This window comes from Lynx rufus, unplaced genomic scaffold, assembly GCF_022079265.1.
Source record: "Lynx rufus isolate CCGP_SWC_20201006 ecotype Redwood Valley unplaced genomic scaffold, mLynRuf1.p SCAF_3, whole genome shotgun sequence".
Classification (NCBI taxonomy): domain Eukaryota; kingdom Metazoa; phylum Chordata; class Mammalia; order Carnivora; family Felidae; genus Lynx; species Lynx rufus.
The window spans coordinates 120,776,158-120,796,561 of NW_025814845.1; the positions used below are offsets into that span (position 1 = coordinate 120,776,158).

The window sequence follows — 20,404 nt, forward strand, 5'->3', positions numbered from 1 at the left end:
GGCTCCACCACTAACTCACTGTGTGACCCCATGCCAACTAGTTAATGGGTCCGGACCTTTCTGTTCTACCAGAAAAATATTGCTTTAGAAGTAGATGATCCCCAGTGTTAAGACTCCACAGGTCTAGGAGCCAGACCCAAGGGCATTCCAACCGCAAGGATTAAGTCAGAGAAGGTAATACTGAAAATAATCCGAATCCTTCCCCTGCAAAGGGCCAGCTAACCACCAAACATGAAGAAAAATGTACCAGCTAATTGGCAAATTAACCAATCAGCTAAAGCCAACATTAACTAGGTAAATATAAAACAAGGCAGTGAATACAGTAGACGATAAAATTAATTAAGTCTCCTTGTATGAACTCACCGGTAGATTACAGTACAGCAATTCATTTCATATTTTAATAGTCTAAAACCCACAGAAATTAATCTAAGACAGGAGCTAACACATCAGGACACAGAGTTCTCCAGCCTCTCTTTCTGAGGCAAGTTATTTCTAGGTTGACTACTTCCCAAAGGATACCTCTGCTATGCTCGTGAACACACCACCTCCCATAGGAGAAGTTTTACAAGGTTTTTCCTTCTTCCTTTCAACAAATGAGGTAGATGGAAGAGTATTATCCACATAACACAAACGAAAAAAGCTAAGATACACTAAATGACTTGCCCAGAGACAGGCAGCTAAAAAGTGATGAAGCAGAATTTCAAACCCAGATCTTCCACTGAATTCCCCAATGAGGGCATTTTCACTAGGCTGCCCCAGGGATGAGGACTATTTCCTGAATATATTCACAGGGTTAAACCATTTCCAGTTAAAAAAAAAAAAAAACAAAAACAAAAACAAAACAAGCAAGTTCTAGAGCCTCAACCACTACCAAAAACACACAATACAGTGCTGAAAATCCTAGTTCTTAAAATAATGTGATCTAGTAAACCTTAGGTTGTTATTTACCGACAGGGTAGGAGTTAAGATTATTTAAATACTGATAATTTAAAACAGCATTAACTTAAAACCAACTTTTAAATGATAAAATGTAAATACCTTTACACCAAGATTAAAGAAGAATCGAAGAATGTTCTTATCTAAAAATAAATAACAATAATTACTAAAATCATACATTCAAAAAGGGTTTTTTTTCCCATTATCCTCAAACAATATAGCTCTGAAGACAATTTTGCCTACTCAAATTGTTTCCTCTAAGGTAAAAACTGTAATAACCCAAATCAAGTTCTGTTACTGTAAGGTAATTCCAGGTTCAATATGCTTTGTCTGTGCTAACATCTAAGTCCTAAAATGGCTTAAATTGAGATTTTTATCTGATTAAAATTAATTTTGTGTGAAGGAAATTCAGGTGTTCAGTGTATTTGTTTCTCAACTTCTCTGTGGGGTTTTAAAAATTACGAAATAAAAATGTTGGGGGATAAGAATAAAATCAACATAAACCTAACTCGTTATTAACATTAGAAAGTATGGGGCGCCTGGGTGGCGCAGTCAGTTAAGCGTCCGACTTCAGCCAGGTCACGATCTCGCGGTCCGTGAGTTCGAGCCCCGCGTCGGGCTCTGGGCTGATGGCTCGGAGCCTGGAGCCTGTTTCCGATTCTGTGTCTCCCTCTCTCTCTGCCCCTCCCCCGTTCATGCTCTGTCTCTCTCTGTCCCAAAAATAAATAAACGTTGAAAAAAAAAAAAAATTAAAAAAAAAAAAAAAAAAAAGAAAGTATTCATTCGACATTAACCAGTTATCCATAGACTCAAACATCAAACCACTAATAAAATTGTCCACAAAATCCAGGTAAAGAGCATAAAGTCACTGCATTACTCTTTCAATTTTTCTACAGACAGAAAATTCTGCAAACTAAAATTCCTTTTAAAAAAGGCAAACTTAAAAGAAATTCTTAAAAAATACATAGTTATATTCATTCCTCTCATTTTTTTCATGGAAAAATAGAAGTGGTCTCAAAACCCAGTCCAGTGATGAGAAAACTCAGTAATGCTTAGTCACCTAGTTGGTGACATTATTAAAATTTAACTCAAAGTGGTTTTAGGCTGTTTTTGAAAAAAATGACATACGGGAGGGATAGTTACTAAATATACAAAAACCATATTCCAATCAAACACAAGCTGAAACAAAGTGAATGCCTCATAGCCAAATCCTTCTCTCCCTACAGTCAGCCCTTCGGGTTCCTCCTAAGTAACATAACCTCTGACCCCTATTCACATTTCCTGCTGAACCCATATCAGTATTTGATAAATAAAATCATTCTGAACTAGGAAAAGGATCTCACCTTTAGGCAGGTCCTCCCCGGTGTGACACAGTGAATAAGGTGGTGCAATGGCTCGATCTCCCTTTTCATTATAAGGAAACCCAGGGTAGAGTGGGTCCTGGTAAAGGCTCAACGTCTGAGGCAAAGGCATCAAGGGCTGGTTAACTGCCTGTATTGACACAGGAACTGGAGAGGGTGTTAAATGAGCTTGGGACACAGCAGAATCAGGTCCAGTAGTCAGAGTCTGTGTCACTGACAAAACAGGAATTTGAGCAGGGACACCTACAAAAGAGAAAAAGGAAGCACAAGCTATAAAAAGGTGAAAATATTTCTCCCTAAAATACAAGTCTACATTAAGCTAAAAGGTAAAGAATGCTGTACAACTAACATAACTGATAAAAAGAAGCATTTAAGCAATCTTTTACTGATTATTAATTATTAACCTTTTACTTTTTATTAAGCACCTTTTATACCAACTGAGGACCCTCTGAGACACACAGGAGGAAATGAGGCCAGGAAACAAGCCTTGAGTCAATGTCCTCTAATGGTAGCTCTTACAAACATGAGCAAGACACACAGCCTGGCAAAAGGTTCAATGGCTGGGGCAGGGGGAGTATCAAGTGCTGGTCAATGGGAAATGCAAACTGTGATTGTCAGTGCTGAGCAATCGAAGCAACTAGTGGGGACAACCAGCTCAAACATTTTGCTCCTGAGATCCTGAGGGTACATGTCGAATACCAAATTAAACTGGTTTTCCCATGCTAGAAGCAGGGCAAAACAGAGGATCACAAAAAGCTCTGTGAGGCTCCACACGCCTAACCCTGCTCTGAGGTCAAGCTATCAAGAATTTGAAGTCTCTGGGGTGCCTGGTTGGCTCAGTCAGCAGAGTGTGCAACTCTTGATCTTGGGGTCACTGAGTTCGAGCCCCACGTTGGAAAAAGATCACTTGAGAAAATATTTTTAATAATAATTTTAAAAGTTTAAAAATAAAGAACTTAAAGTCTCTGACTTGGAAAGCTTTCGTTGGCTGGTTCAAGGAACTTTTTAATTCTTATCTAACCTGTTGGTCCGAAAGTTGTAGGTTCACCTGGCCAGGCTGGCACAGTGGCTGGTAAAGAAGGCACCGCAGGAGTTAGATGTACCTCTGGAGAAACTAGAAGGGGAGCTGGATTTGACAAAGACACATGTTCTGCTGGCTTCTTCAAGAGAGGGGGTGGAAAAAGACAAAAGTTCATTTTGCTTAACACTAATTTTAACACCAAATGTACCCTGAGCTGCCTTTTACATAACTACAGCTTCTATATAGATTTTTCTGATCTCAGAAATGAAAAACACAGTAGATAAAATTTCCACACAAATTTAATCCTAACCAAGGATTGCCTACCAAAAGTCACAGAAGACACTGGCAGAGACATAAACTCTAAAGCATCTTAAATAATGCTTTTCAGGAAAGAAAGAAAAATCACTGAAATCATTTTGAAATTCACGAGTTATTTAGAACTGCTCTTCACACACAGATATACCATAAACTGTATGCTTTCTAACGAACATGAAGAATGTTAACTGAGAGACAAGGAAGGACTAAGAACTTTATTCCTATATTAGACTGAGACCCTCCCTTCTATAAAGTGTTAAAGATTCAGACAACTCTTTAGGAAGTTTTAAAATACTGCAGTAATTTGTAATTTCCCTTCAAAAATCGAATTTTCAAGCCAACCCAACCCACCATAAAAATAACACAAGACACCAAATATTAAGTTTATTCAAAATCAATTCACAAGTAAGGCTTCTATGTCCAAAATATGGTGATCATAAAAATAACATTCCAGGTGGCACCTGGGAGGCTCACTTAAACACCTGACTCCTGATTTCAGCTCAGGTCATGATCTCACAGTTAGTGGGTTCAAGTCCTGTGCCGCACTCTGTGCGGACAGCTCAGAGCCTGGGGCCTACTTCAGATTCTGTGTCTCCCTCTCTCTCTCTGACCCCTGCCCCTATGCTCTATCTCTAAAAAAATAAATGTTAAAAAAAATTTTTTTTAATAAATAACATTCTACAGAGGAATGTCTGGCTGGCTCAATCAGTAGAGTATGTAGCTCTTCAGGTTGTGAGTTCAAGCCCCACACTGTATGCAGAGATTACTTCAAAATAAAATCTTTAAAGGGGCACATAGGTGGCTCAGTCCCGTAAGTGTCTGACTGATTTCAGCCCAGGTCATGATCTCACTTTCATGAGATCTGAACCCCACCTCAGACTCTGCAAGGACAGCAAGCAGCCTGCTTGGGATTCTCGGTTTCTCTCTCAAAAAAAAAAAAAGTCCACAGAAACAGAACATTCTAGACTAAGCAACAAAAGAATTACAGATGAATCATAACTGTACCCAAATTATGACGCCAGAGTAAATCCTCCCAATTTGTTTATTATTTATTTAAGAGAGAGAGAGAAAGAGAGAGAGAGAAAGAGAGGGAGAGAGGGAGAATGGGGGAGAGGGGCAAGAGAAAGAGAGAATGCTAAGCAGGCTCCAAACTAACAGAGGGGCCCTGATGCTGGGCTTAATCCCACTAACCATGAGATCATGACCTGAGCTAAATAAATTCAAGAGTCGTATCCTCAAACAACTAAGCCATCCAGGCACCCCTGGGTTTCTTTCTTCTTTGTATGATCATTTAAAAACAGGGGCACCTGGGTGGCTCAGTCGGTTAAGTGTCCAACTCTTGATTTTGGCTCAGATCAGGATCCCAGGGTTGTGGGATCGAGCCCCATGGTCATGGGATTGAGTCCCACAATGGACTCTGCGCTGACAGCATACAGCCTGCTTGGGGTTCTCTCCCTCTCTCTGCCCCTCCCCCACTTGCTCTTTCTCTCTCAAATAAACATTAAAAAAAGAAGAAAAACCCCACAGAATGAAGCATTCAATGTCAAATTCAACAATGTACTTACTTGCTCTGCAGGTGGGCATTCTAATTTCTTTGACTTTGATGGTGATGAAACTCTTGTACATTTCTCATCACTAACATTCTTTAGAAGCAAAACAAAAGCAAAACTTTATGTCAAAAACCCAAATTCTATGATAATCATGGTTGTCTCTACAGTTCACCCTACCTGCACCTGACTGAACCCTCTCACGACTAAGTATTTTTTCAATTATACCTGGTCTTAAACAGGTAGATAACTTGGCCTGCACATCTTGATCCTATCTAACTATTAGACAGTTTTTACTGGGAACGTGATTTCAAAAATCTCTAAAAATCTCAATCTATATACAGTAATGGAAAGTAAAGCTACTCTCCACCAATTCAGATAGGTGATCATCATGTAGCCTTGAAGAAAAGATTATAATTTGTGAGTGAATTCTCCTCAAGCACTATCATCTTTTCCCAATTTTTTTCCTCTGCTTTTCTACTTCTGTAACACGTAGTTATGAAATGATGAAATCACCTCCAGCTTCTCCTTTTACTTCTTCCTGCTATACTACCCACGATGTTTAAGAAGGAAAAGAGAGAAAGAAAAGATGCAATTAGTATTTAAAACATTTACCTCCAATGTGCTTGGCTCAGGTTTTTTATCCAAGTGCGAATGTCCATGGACAGAGTCTATAACAGACCAAGATAAAAAAGAAAACAGTATCAACCACTAGACAGGTCTGGTCTGAGGACAGAATAAAATATGAAGACAGAGCCTAAAGGACTATCTGAACTGTGTTTAGTCAGTGAAAAATGCAGTTTTCAGAATAACATTTAACATGCTTTAGCTTGAGTCAATGTGTCTCTGCAATAGTGAGATACATGACATTATACTGTTTAATGATTTAAAAAGGGTTCTTTCCCAATGTATGACTTTAAGCCAGGCACAGAGCTCTAGCATCTGCTTTCAAATGATGAAATAACATACCTTTATCTTTCCGTTCTTCGGTATCCATTCTCCGCCTGCTTCCTTTTCTATCACTTACATGTGACGATTTTCTCTGGACACATGGGTTGCTACTCTGAGAAGCTGACTGACTGACTGATGAGCTCTTAAAATGAACAAAAACCCAACACTTTGTTTTAAAGATTTACTCACAAATATATGAACAAAAGTCTTGTAATTAATCTTAACTTCATACAGCTGATCAGAAATCTCAATATTCATAGCCCTATGTCTTTATACTTCCAAAACTACAAAAAAATAGGACACGGGTTCATGTTTAATTAATACAGCAACAGCCTTATTAATAAAGCAAAAATATCAGGCAATCAGACCATCGGCCTAAATTAGGAGTGAAACCCCCCTTCAGGAAGTCACCCTTACCAAACCTTCACCTTGCAACCTACACTTACATTCTTTGCACCAAGAACAGCACTCCTCATACCAACCTTCAAAAGCAGCTATTGTAGGGCCACAGTCCTTTGTGAGGGAAAGGAAAAATACCCAAGTGCAAATTAGCAGATACAGTACACTAGGATTCTTACCACTGAAAATGCTGACCATCAGCAAATTACTTAAGCTCTGCATGCAAGCCAACCTTCTAACTGGTGAAACAAAGGGACTGGAGTAAGTCAGGTTTCCAAGCTAACCTATCACTGAAGTCCTTTCCTCCTCTAGCCCTTTGTGAATAAATGTTGCACACAGCTGAGAATAGGATCTCAGCCCTCTGTGGCAGGAGTTTTCTAGAAGACAAACCTGAGTCACTATCAAATCCAAGACAGGTCAACAGGTCTTAAAATGGTGAGTATGACAACCCATTTTAATAACCAAAAAATTTCAATTTATTCCATCGCATTTACAGTAGTTGTATTTTTATCATTCACTAACAACAACAGCAACAAAAAAAAAAAAGAAAAGAAAAAGCTAGGAGTACAAGCTTAAATGATTTGTACTTTTTTTATTATCTAAATGTTATGTTATGGGAAAATAACATCTATCACATTGGAGACAAATATACTTAGATATAGACCATGCCTAATGCACACACCGATTTGGGCACATCTTCCAATAACTAAGCTCCAACCCCTGTGCCAGACTGAACTGCTATTCCAGATTAGTGGTTTTCAACTGAGCATCTGATACTTCTAAAGGATTCCACAGAGGTCAGAGGGCAGAGAGTGGAGTGTATGATGCTTTAATATTTTATACTGGTATACCTGGTAGCCTCCTGTTAACGTTCTATTTCATTTGTTTAATCCATTGTTAAGAAAAAAGTGCCCAACCACCATTCTGAATCACACAGCACTTGGTACTACTTACCAATATTTAAAAGACCACAGGCACAGGGCTACCACTACTTCCAAACTGAATTGGTTACCTTTCTCTCTATGCTGCCAATGAACCCTCCTCACAGAGCATTTTACTTCACTCTCTAGGAGAACTATTTTTCCTTCTGACTCCCCCAAAAGAATGAAGAAACCCAAGGGTAAGAGAACATTTCTTTCATCAGAGGGGTATTCATCATAGCCCAGCATCTGACACACAGAGCAAGGGCAAAGCCACAGGGTTACATATAGCAGCACCTCCCAACAGCCAATACTCTGACAACTCTTCTTGGATATATTAGGTCCTGGTGTATTTAGTAAAGGACACTGAAGAGTTTCCTGATTTTATAGATGTATCTTTTTTACTGAATGTGAACATCTATTGCATAACTAACAGAATAAATATATTCTGTTTTGGTTCAGGAGAAAATACTAAACTAGAAGTGAGCTAACCAATTTACTTGCATCAACTCTGCCAACAACTAGTAATATCTTCAGACCTCATCTTTTTCATGAATAATGTAAAAAGGAAGGGCAACTAAATGATCTTTAAGGTACCTTTCAGTTTAAAAATAACTAGTCTACCATTAGAAACTATGGTTTCATATAAAAACTGTATTAAGGACAGACTTCTAAACAACTTTTAAAATCTCTTTTTATACATACGGAAAGGGCTGGGAAAGCCTGTTCATCTCTGTTCTGAATCTCGTACAGTAAACGAGATTCTTCTATAGCTTGCTTCTCTCTGCGCTCTTCTGGGGAGAGGCCAAAATAGTTAGATTCTCGACTCGTGTGATCAAAATCCTCAGCTCTCTCACGATCAGGTTTTCTGTCAAATAAAACATTGTCATGAAAAAAAAAAAAGACAAAATGTTTGAGTACCTAAAATAAAATAACCTTTTTTGCAATACAGTATTTGACTAACTTAGCTACACTACGATATTACAGAACTTTTGATGGCCTAATAAATGTTCAGTAAATGGAAATTCCTGTAGCTCATGCTACATGACAGTCAAGAAGACTAACAGGGGAAAAAAAAGAAAAATATAACTCACTTCTAAATGATACAGAAATAATTGAGATTTTTTTTCTCTTTTCATCAGGGCAGAAATTTAAACACTTATATATACTCTTTATGCCATATTCCAATACTTTCATAGAATTTACTTTTAAAAGAAAGAGAAAGTTATTAGTTTAAAACTCAAGAGCACTCTCATTTTCTGTACTAAGGGAAACATTCAAAGCAGACACCAGGACCATCTCCCGCTTTTTGGATGATACTGAAGAGAAATAGAAAGCTGAAAAGAATAAAAATTAAAATACACCCAACTAGATACTAACTGCAAATAAGACTACCATCACCTCATTTGGAAGTCTGGTCCAAGAAGGATGACAAAAAATACACAAGTAGTTTAATAGCCTGTAACATAACTCTAATGTGTTTATATGGCTTATAACTATTATAAGCAGTACGAATACTATTTCTACCATGTCAAATAGTTCCACAATAGTGGAAAATGAAAATCCAAAACCTACAGGAAAAACACACTGTCACAATACAAAAACATATAACTTCCTTTAAAGAGTGAGAACACAATGATACCATCTCATTTTTTTTATGTCCAAAATTACGAATAGCCTTTTCATGTCTTCGGATAGTCCCACTTAAAATCACACCCTAATTCCAATAGGGCAGATGTCAATCCCAATTGGGAGGCAGAGGAGCAAATGTGGACCTTCATAATCTTAGTTAAACCAGTCTTTCTCATATCCCAGAGAGGATTCAGCACATGCTACACATCTCTGGAAAGCTAACACTACCCTTATTACACTGTGTCCCATCACCCAAAACTGTCCATCTCACCCTCACCCACCACACAGCAAAAATCAAATCCTTCCTATTTGCATTTTGCTAAAGAAGAGATATCCGGCAATGACATTATTCCTTTTCAGCACTTGCACAATGAAAGCATCCATGTCAATCCTAGGTTTCTATTATATTTTATTATCTCCAAAGGGAGAGACCAATATCAGTAAGAAATGAGAAAGTGAGGTCTCACATCCAACATTACAATTATAACTTCTTTTATTCTATAAAAGAATTCAAAACGAATGTGTTAAATGTAAGAAAGTCAAGATAAACCAATGGGCTTAAATCAATTGGACTATTAGTTATAAAATTCCATACTTTAGATTTTTTAATTATACAGAATTATCATTATTATTATTATCGAGTATTCAATCATCAGCAGTCTCTACATTTGTGTTAGTATACTAGTAAAATTCACCCTCACAACCACAGTGGAGAAGGTATACTAACTGCAAATACAACAGGCTCCTGTCATCAGTCAAATGTTAAAAATTCTTTGAAGCTTTATATCTATAAATCACCCACTGCCTTCTCCTATGAAGTGTTATAATATACAGCTAACACATTAAAAAAAAAAAAAAAGATCCTAGTAAGACAATTTCACAATTGGTTATTCTACCAATTCCTAAGAGATTGGATACAACACGAGAAACACACCGGACATAAATTCAATCTGTAGTAAATAAAATCATACAGTTAGTTATTTAGTAGTGTATGTGTATTTTCTTTAATATTTAAAACACTAAAGAGTATCTGTGTTCAAGGGGTAAAAAATGATCCTTCTCAAGTCTACTAAAAAAGTGAGAATTTTATTAAAGGAAAATCTCAATTCTGCCTATGACATTCCTAAATTTACTTCATATTTTTAGGTTTCCAAAGTTAATATTCAAAATAAGTTAGTCCTCTTAAACACTTTGCCTGCTTTGAATAAGAAGCTATTGGATGTTAATGGAGTCTAATGTCCAAACAACAAACTTCAGCCACAACTACTTGATTAATGGCTCCAATTCTGTCTGTGGGGAGCAATAACCCACGAGGAGCCCTGAATGTCCTGACACATTATTGCTGGGTTTGCCAAGAATTCAAGGCCCTGACTACTCCTTGCCGAGGGCAATTCTCAGGACTGTGTGTGTATGACTAACCTTAAGGGATGAAGTAACATCTTCAAGGATTTTTTTTAAATGAGTTTTTTATTCTTTGTTAACGCTTATTTATTTTGAGAGCACACGCATGCAGGCACGGCCGGGGCAGAAAGAGAGAGAATCCCAAGCAGGCTTCGCACTGACAGCTGGATGCAGGGCTCGATCTCATGACCATGAGGATCATGACCTGAGCACACCTGAGCCAAAATCAAAAGTCAGACACCTAACCGACTGAGCCACCCAGGCACCCCTCTTCTGAATGATTTTTAATCATTTGTTCTCATTAGAACTTTTGGAAAGTTGATTATGAATATATACCTACTTTTTACAAATACATAAAGTATCCCTGCAGGGATACACAAGAATCTGCTAACACAGGATGGCCTCTGCAGAAGGAAACTAGATCACTGGGAAAATAGGAATAGGAAGAATTATCAAATAAATAAACTTTTGAATGTTTTGGACTTTGAACAATATAATTTCCTACCCCTAATAGTTTGTTAAACTAAAAAGAAAAATGTTAGAGACTTGAAGTAGTGGTGTTTTTTTATGATTAAACTGTGCTTTTGTAATTCAAATCCTAAACCTTGGTACCGGTGCATATGACTTTACTTAAAAATAGAGTCATTGAAGAAGTAATCAAGTTAAGATGAGGTCATACTAGGGTAGGGTGGGCCCTAAATGCAAAATGACTGGTATCCTTATTAGAAGAGAGACAGACACAGAGGGAGAACTGCATGTGATGATAAAGGCAGAGAAGTGATGCATCCATAAACCAGGGAACACCAAGGACTGTAGGCAACACCACAGAGAGGAACATGAAAGAGATCCCCCGCCCCCAGCCTTCAGAAAGAACATACACCTACTGACAACTTGATTTCAGACTTCTAGCCTCCAAGACTGAAAATAAACTTCTGTTGTTGGGACACCTGGGTGGCTCAGTCAGTTGGGCATCTGACTATGGCTCAGCTGATGACCTCACAGTTCGTGAGTTCAAACCCACATGGGGCTCTGTGTGCACAGCAAGGAGCCTGCTTGGGATTCTGTCTCCCTCTCTGCCTCTCCCCCAGTCCCTCCCTCTCTCTCTCTCAAAAATAAACATTAAAAAAAAAAATTATGATCCTTAAAGCCACCCAGTTTGTGGTACCTTGCTATAATAGCCCCAGAAAACTAAGAGTGTATTTGTAATGTCAGCCTAGGAACCTACAACTGTCTAGAAGATGTTACATAAGCTGTCTTTAATGACAAAAAGTTCAGTATATTCCCAAGAAAGGGGAATGCCCAAAAGCTAAAAATAAAGGAACTTCAAACCAGAGCTAGATACATAAGCTGATGCTCTAACTGTTCAGGCAACTGGGGATAGGAGGTTTGGAATGGGTAAGGCATTGGTCACAGCAACCTAGGAGGGCTCCAGCATCCACAAGATACACGGCCACGTTTGCATGAAAAGGGCAGCCTCAACTTAAGACACATCCTCTCAAAGTTCCTCCAAAGGGCTATAAACTACTCCACAAAAAGGCAGATTAGGGAAAAAATAAAATCCACTGCACAGGAAAATTATGATCCTGAAGTTCATCTGTCTCCAGATATTCAGTCAGATTGCTAATATTCATGATTACATTTACTTACAAAACTTGTAGCCCCATTCAATATGAGACACATTACGACAAACAACCCAACCTTATCAGAACTAAACCAACCATTTTGGTTAAGTTCCTATATAAAGAGTATATAAAGGGAACATCCCCACCCAAGGAATAGGAATACAATTTGAAATTCAACATTTAACATATTACAAACTACCAGAAAACAACTAAGTGCAAGAGTAAGATTTGGCTACAATAAGGTCTCCCAAGTCATTTGAAAAAAGTTATTCAAAAATAAAGATGCCTTACCTTCAAATTACTTAGACTTATCTGAAGAGAATTAGGTAATTCTAATAAATTAGAATAAAAATCTAAAAGAACTAAAATCTTCACATGGTATTTTATCAACAATACTTTTAATATACTATAGACAAGTAAATGAACAAAAAGTTGCAAATGTTTAAACTCACGTAATTTAGCACATAAAAGAAATGCCTCTCAATTTATATTTATCTTGCATTCAGGAGGTTACCTTATGATCTGTGAGGGTGTCCTATTAAGATTTTTGTGCTCATTGGAGGGTTTCTGAGACTGTGACCCTGCAGAATGACTAGAGAATGCATGTGGTCTTATTCCTGAAGGATGCTGGAGTCGAGGAGGTAGTGCTGATGGAGCTTTTATTGGCTTGCTTTGATTCTTTGGCCCTCTGTAATCCATGTCTGTGACAAGAAGCCAAAAATACCTCATCATTTTCCTATAATAATAATTTTAAAAAAGCCCAAGTACCATCATCCCTCCTCCAAAGAAAGATTAATTGGACATAATCCTAACCAGAGTGGAAATTCTGTCCAGAAGTAGGTTTTCTCATCTTCTTCCCTGACACGGTGTTCCAGCTTTCTGAAGGAGGTGGTTTGAGGTTCTTCGGGGAGTGTCTTCAAAAGAAAGAAAAAGACTTACTATTTTCTTTTAATGTTTATTTACTTTGAGAGCAAGAGAGAGAGAGAGAGAGTTGCACGCACATAGAGGAAGGGAAAGAGAGAATCCCAAGCAGGCTCTGCGCTTCAGCACAAACCCAGCAAAGGGCTTAATCTCATGAATCATGAGATCATGACCTGAGCCAAAATCAAGGAGTCGAATGCTTAACCAACTGAGCCACCCGGGAGCTCCAGAAAGACTTATAGTAACAAAATATTCCTAGAAAGAAGATCAATTTTTAAGTATTCTGCATAAATATTTTCAATTTATGGAAGATTTTAGTTTTATAGTTTCTTAGATTAAAAATTAACGTACAAAGCATTTAGCAATCCTAAATTCTAGTCAACTAAGATGACATAAATCAAAAGCATATTTTCCAACCTAAAAAACTAAAGACTAAAAAGCTTTAATCACAATCTAAGCAAAAGATCAGATTAAAAAGGAATGATTGTTTATTCTGTTAGATGTGATGATAGTGCTATAGTTAAGGTAGAGAGGAAGGAGTCCTTACTATGTGAGAGAAACACATAAGCATGTTAAGTGTATAAGAAATGGTGTGGTGACGGGGATTTGCTTTAAAATATTCCATCCCAGGGGCGCCTGGGTGGCGCAGTCGGTTAGGCGTCCGACTTCAGCCAGGTCACGATCTCGCGGTCCGTGAGTTCGAGCCCCGCGTCGGGCTCTGGGCTGATGGCTCAGAGCCTGGAGCCTGTTTCCGATTCTGTGTCTCCCTCTCTCTCTGCCCCTCCCCCGTTCATGCTCTGTCTCTCTCTGTCCCAAAAATAAATAAACGTTGAAAAATTAAAAAAAAATAAATAAATAAAATAAAAAAAAATAATAAAATAAAATATTCCATCCCATTCTCACTTTTAAAAAGGGGGCGGTTAGGGAGAACAGATTAGAAAAGATTACCAAATGCTGTCAGTTGCCGAAACAGGGTGATGCTTACACTGGGGTTCACTGTACTGTCTTTACATTTGTGTATTTGAAATTTTCCATAGTGAAGTTTAGGTGTGATTTATTACCCTTTTTTCTAATAAAGACAGCAGCAACTGAAACGAAAGGTGCTGTAAAGTGAGACTGTGGCAGCAAGTCAGCCACAGTATTTCACTACTCCATATGACATTTACTGAAAACTAACTACATGCAATGCAGTGTTAAATGAAAATTAGAAATGAACATTGGCCCCTGTCCTCCAATGCTCCCCACTTTACAGTTACAATTTATAGCCAATTTCCCAAACTGCCTTTGTGACAAATGGCACATTTGAAACTGTAAGCAAAACAAGTTTTTAAAATGTTAACACACAAAACACAAAATTTAAACTCAAACTGCTGTTTCATAAGATCTAAACAAATCCATTTCCTACTAAGAGGCAGTATTTTTGACTGTATTTATAAACACACAGGGCCATTTAGAATTCCTCATGACTAAGCTAAATGGAAGAGACCGTAAATGTCTTAGTTGAAGAGTAGTACATACTTCTTTCCAAGTTCTTCGACCAAAACTGGCCCATTCTCAGAGTGAACCCCTTGAAAGTCTGCATTAGAAAATTTTCCATTGTGATCCAACCTAACCTGTTGAACAATTCCAGAAAGAAGAAATCAGTCACCTGCTTCCTTTGCGTTAATGATCACCTTTTAAATTTTTATCATTTTCAATTAGAGAGATGACGACTATACACTGTTAAAAACAAAACCAAGTTCAAAAGGGTACACCATAAATAATATTTCTCTGACCTCCCAGGCCTCTGTAGCTCTAGCTAAAATAAAGACTTTTCTTTGTGTACACTTCCAAAATTTTATGAACTGTTTTTGCAAGTAATTCAGGGAGAAGCAAGAGCACAATCAAGGCAGCATGTCCTGGTTCTGAACAAAGGACTATAGCACTGCACACACCAGGATTCTAGGCCCATCTTTTTTGTACTTACCAGCAATATGACCTTTGGCAAGATACTTATGCTTCAGTGTCCTCCCATGCAAAATGGAGCTAATAATAGTACCTACATCACTCATGGAGATGGAATGAGGCACATAGGATATACAGAATGGACACTAACTGCAACTTTGCACACAGCAACCACTCTATGAATGAGAGCAACTATTATTTTAATTACTACTGTCTTCTTACTTTTCCAATATTGACAATGTATAACTGAGACCTTTTTGCCCTCTAAAAATAGATCCATCCCATGTTATCTAATATACAACTGTATTACCCAATAGCAATCTGTGACCAGAGAAAGCCTTTCAGTTTCCTCCTATAGTCAAACGACACTCAATGAACAGGGCTGATCACTGCACTAAAGCCCAATGTACAGCAGCTTCAACTTAACCTACTTTTTTTTTTTTTTTAACTAGATCAAAATCCTAAAGCTGAGGTTTCATTATTCATTAAACACAAAAGGACCCTTTGCCTTCCTCTCTTCAAGAGTCTAACAATAAAACATACCTTTCTGAAGTTAATTTGTACCAAAAACTTAAACTACATCTTATATGCTTGAGTATAAATGCACCTTTGAGTCATAGCAAAACAATCAGTTTCCAAACAGATTTCAATTAAATTTTACCTGAAATAGTCTAGTAGATATAGAAACAAAATACTCTTAAAAAAAAAAAGCAAGTATCTGCTTAGCATCTACTTTACAAACAGCATGTATTTTACTAAAACCAACTGCAACCTCAAAGGAAATATGCATGATTTAAAACAATGAGTAACAGTTTTAGTGATGCAGCATAAGATAAGCATTCTTCTCTGTTAAGGAGGAGTGAGAAGGGAAGGAGGAGCCCTAAACTCCAGATTTACTCTTTTGGTTTTTTCCAAATCACTGTAACAAAAAATTCCACAATTCTGTTCTGTGATTATACCACATTTCTGACAACTCCGTAAGGAAGAACCTAAATGAATCATATCATCTTCTTCCACTTTCAAACACCTCAGAATCAGAACACTTTTACAACTTCTTAAGATAGATGGTCTTTGATGCTGGTAATCCTGGTCAACTGGCTTTTTACAAACTACTTTACCACACAGGAAATGAGTGTTACCTCTACAAGGAAAAATGTTTGTCAATGGCTATTTTAAAGTAGTTTGTAAAAGGCAACACTTTTCAATGAAAACCATATTTTTACGAACATTATCTTCAAATAGTATTTGGTTATTTCTATCACCAAATAGTATATAGGTTATTTCTGTCTTGGAATTAGTATTTTTTCATAAACAAAAACAGTAAAGGAACCTTGGAAATTACCCAGAGTTTCTCCAGCCTTGGCATTACTGACACTAGACTGGACAAGCGTTTGTTGGGGGCTTGGGGGGATGCCCTGTGCACTGTAGGATGTTTGGCAGTATCCCTGGCCTCTACCCAGTAGATGTCAGTAGCACCTCCCCAGTTGTGGGACTACAAAAATTGTCTTCGAACATTATCAAATGCACAGTGAGGACTGCAAAATCACTCTAAGAACTGATATAATCCAAATTTCCCCTTTTCCAATCCGCTACTTAAATCCAGAGCAATAGTTTATTCAAAGTAAATGGCATGTTTTCACTCATATGTGGATCTTGAGAAACTTAACAGAAGACCATGGGGGAAAAGAAGGGGGGGGGGGGAGTTACAGAGGGAGGGAAGCAAACCATAAGAGACTCTTAAATACACAGAACAAACTGAGGGTTAATGGGGGGGTGGGGGAGAGGGGAAAGTGGGTGATGGGCACTGAGGAGGGCACTTGCTGGGATGAGCACTGGGTATTGTATGGAAGTCAATTTGACAATAAATTATATTAAAAAAAAAAAGTCAATGCCAAAACTTCCTTACTATTCACTCTTTTCTCAGTCTAACATAAAACCATTATGTATCTATCAAAATCTTCCCAGATGACTTCCATAAAACTGACCTGTAATGTCAAGTTCAAATCAATTTTGGTAATTTGCCAACTGTAATGAAACTAAAAATCTAAAGTGCTATTGCTGCTTCTTTCAAACAAGTAATATCAAAGACTGACATTGTTCTTAAAGATCATGTGATGGGACACCATCGACATATACACAATTTTTATAACATATTCTAATGGATCAAAAAGCTAAATATTTACAACTATTAAAATGTGTATGTGATAAAATATCTTCTAAAATCTCCAATTAACAACACATCAAACGAGCTGTTTTCTTAGATCCTATTAGAATAAAATAAGATTTCAAGTAAAATCTTTTCTTCCTCTACATAATCACTTACTTGGCATTTATCTCCAACTTCATACTGTAAGCCAGCAGCAATGGAATAATCACGTTTTTGTTGAGCTGTAAACAATATCAGAATATCAAGTTGACTTATTTTCAAATGCCGCAAAGCAAATTTATGGAAAATACACAGATTTTTTTAACTCACCTTGCTTAGACTTCAGCCAAATTTCATATTCCACATTTCTATAGACTGCTGGATTAAGTGACTTAAGAACCTTTCTTGACAAAGGAAGGCTAGGAGAGTTCCCATTGTTTTTCGGGTGCTAAACAAAGTGAGGAAGTCCAATCAACACAGAAATGCTTTTAAAACACTTTTGAGATACGTACAAGAGTAAAATCAAATAAAGAAGAAAACTTACAAAATTAGGAAGCCTTATTACACTTTGTCAACTTCAATTTAAATTTAAAAAGATTTTTAATTAAAAAATAAAAAATAAACTAGGAAGCCACCAAAATTTTTCTCACAGTCAGATGATCCTGACTCCACTGAAAATGTTAAAAAAAATTAAGACTAAATTCATGTACTTATATGGAAGAACTAGTTAAAACCATTAAGAAAAATACCTGATCACTTGACAAGGGTTTAACTCCATTCACATCATTAGCGGTGGTAGTTTTACTCCTACAAAGAAAGAAATATAACCTTAATTAAAAGTACAAAAGTATGTTTATGCAATTAACATATCCTTACCTCATATAAACATCTCCAAAGTCACAGTTATGTTCCAAAAAGTTAAAGCTATATTCCAGTGAGCTCCTAAAAGTCTCAGTATAAAGGTGTATTTACACACATACATACATATGTGTGTATGTATATAAGTCAAAAAGTTTTTTATCAGTAATTCTTTTTTTCAAATATTTATTTTTGAGAGAGAGACAGAGACAGCACACAAGCGAGCAGGGGACAGGCAGGGAGACAAAATCTGAAACAGGATGTAAGCTCTGAGCTGTCAGCACAGAACCCTACGTGCCCATGCGAACTGTGAGATTATGACCTGAGGCCAAAGTCAGATGCTTAACCAATTGAGTCACCACGGTGCTCCTCAGTAAGTCTTATTGTATGGCTCAATCAAAAAAACAGAAACAAACAAAAAACTGTTAAATTTAGGTGCATAGAAAAGTTCAGTTTATAAAAACATTCAATGTAAAAATGTCCTTTTAATATACAGATGAGGCTCCATTAAACAAAATACTCCACAGCAATCTAATGAGAGCAGACACAAACTAAATTTAGTAATCAGTGTGTTAAATGCTGATAAGTGCTATCTATGGGGTGGGGTGGGGGCCAGGTAGCAGAAGTGATAGTTTTGACACAGGCTCAAACAATAAAAATTAAATAAAAATAATAAAAAATGACTTGCTGAGATGCCTTTTTGAATAAAGAATTAAAGGTGATGAGACAGCAAATCATATGGCTATTTAGTATTCCAAGCAGTATTCCAAGCTGTTTCAGGAGAACAGCAAGTGGAAAGACCCTAAGGTGGCCAAGAGACTGGCAAAGCTGGAATACAGTGATGGCAGGTCAAATGGGAGATGAGAGGAGAAACTACTTACAGTCTTCTGTCCTACATTTCCTCCTTAGTAAATCAATCTCTAGTCTTCAGAACAATCTCCAAATGTATGCCCTCAGCAATATTTAACAGACCCCAAGCATCTTCAGTCTAGACTAAAAAAAAAAATCACCGACAATTTCCACTACTTCAGGACTAACCAATACGAATGTGAAAAGAATCCAGGCACAAGAGTATAGTGACATCCTTGGTCTTTCCTCCTTATTACCAAGCTATGCCAATCCAATCTATGCCACAATTATGTGGCATTCTTCTTTAATTGAAGCCTTGTCCTCCTTAAGTCAGACATAATACAAATAAAAAAGTATTAGCAATGCAACAAAAAGTTAATTTAAAAAAGGCTTCCATGTTCCAAGGGCTACACTAGCACAGTATAAAAACATTGTGCATTACAATAATCACACCTTTTCTTGTAAACTCCAACATACTACCCTTAACTCCATACTTCATGTAATTCATCTGCCATATCAGACCCAACTGTTGCTAAAATTATTAGCAACCAAAGGGCATGTGCCGAAGTCCCTAAGTCCCTCCACACCAACCACAAACAATAAGTTACAACAAGCTAGTCATTCTCTCCCTCAACTTCCCCTATGTTCAATGGTACATCCTAATCAGACAGCTGTCACGTTAAATGACAGAGCAGAACTTCCATCTGTTCAAGTTAATTAGCCTATTCTAAAATTAAATTTACCATAGCAGACACAGATTCTAACATCATTTCCCTCTTACAAAGAAATGGTAGTCAATCGAGTTTTCCGACAAGAATCAAAAAAACATAATTCAACAAATGCCTGGAATTTCAGATAAAAGGGGATATATTTTAAGGGGTGCCTGGGTGGCTCAGTCGGTTAAGCATCGACTCTTTAATTTCGGCTCAGGTCATGATCTCAGGATTTGTGAGATCAAGCCCCGTATCAGGCTCTGCACTGACAGCATGGAGCCTGCTCGAGATTTTCTCTCTCCCTCTCTCTCTGCCCCTCCCCTGCTCATGCACATACTCACTCTCTCTCAAAATAAATAAACGTAAAAGAAAAAAAAAAAAGATATATAGAAGTATTTAATGAAGAATTAGATATCCTAAGTCATAATTTCATTTATTTCTCTAGTTTTACAGTATATAACACCAAATAGGATTTTTTTTTTAAACATTTATTTATTCTTGAGAGACAGAGAGTGAGCATGAGCAAGGGAGGGGCAGAGAGAGCCAAAGCAGATTCTAGGCTGTGAGCACAAAGCCCAATATGGGGCCCAAACTCATGAACCATGAGATCATGACCTGAGCCAAAATCAAGAGTCAGCCACTTAACCGACTGAGCCACCCAGGCACTCCCCCGGCACCGCCTTTTTTTTCTCTTTTTCAAGTAGATACCTTCATACTCTCGCATACTAGGAATAATATATTTTTAGCTCTACTAGGAATTGAATACAATAGGTTCTTATAAAATACACAGTAAATGTCTTAATATTGTCGACAAAAACTAATGAATGTTGAACACGGTATCTAGCAATTACGCTATACACTTTACACA

The 20,404-nt window shown here is 37.4% G+C and overlaps 1 protein-coding gene across 1 annotated transcript in view; it reads right to left on the reverse strand.

The window, feature by feature from the left end:
* Positions 1-20,404, reverse strand: part of OTUD4 (OTU deubiquitinase 4) — a 46,664-nt gene that overhangs the window by 5,351 nt on the left and 20,909 nt on the right. The window contains exons 8-20 of the mRNA XM_047090958.1: positions 17,866-17,923; positions 17,447-17,564; positions 17,294-17,358; positions 14,545-14,639; positions 12,919-13,019; positions 12,620-12,806; positions 8,156-8,318; positions 6,150-6,273; positions 5,796-5,851; positions 5,199-5,276; positions 3,319-3,457; positions 2,280-2,540; positions 1,039-1,079 (exon numbers count right to left, since the gene is read on the reverse strand). Of these exons, the coding sequence (XP_046946914.1) occupies positions 1,039-1,079; positions 2,280-2,540; positions 3,319-3,457; positions 5,199-5,276; positions 5,796-5,851; positions 6,150-6,273; positions 8,156-8,318; positions 12,620-12,806; positions 12,919-13,019; positions 14,545-14,639; positions 17,294-17,358; positions 17,447-17,564; positions 17,866-17,923 (1,486 nt within the window). The remainder of the gene's footprint in view (positions 1-1,038; positions 1,080-2,279; positions 2,541-3,318; positions 3,458-5,198; positions 5,277-5,795; positions 5,852-6,149; positions 6,274-8,155; positions 8,319-12,619; positions 12,807-12,918; positions 13,020-14,544; positions 14,640-17,293; positions 17,359-17,446; positions 17,565-17,865; positions 17,924-20,404) is intronic.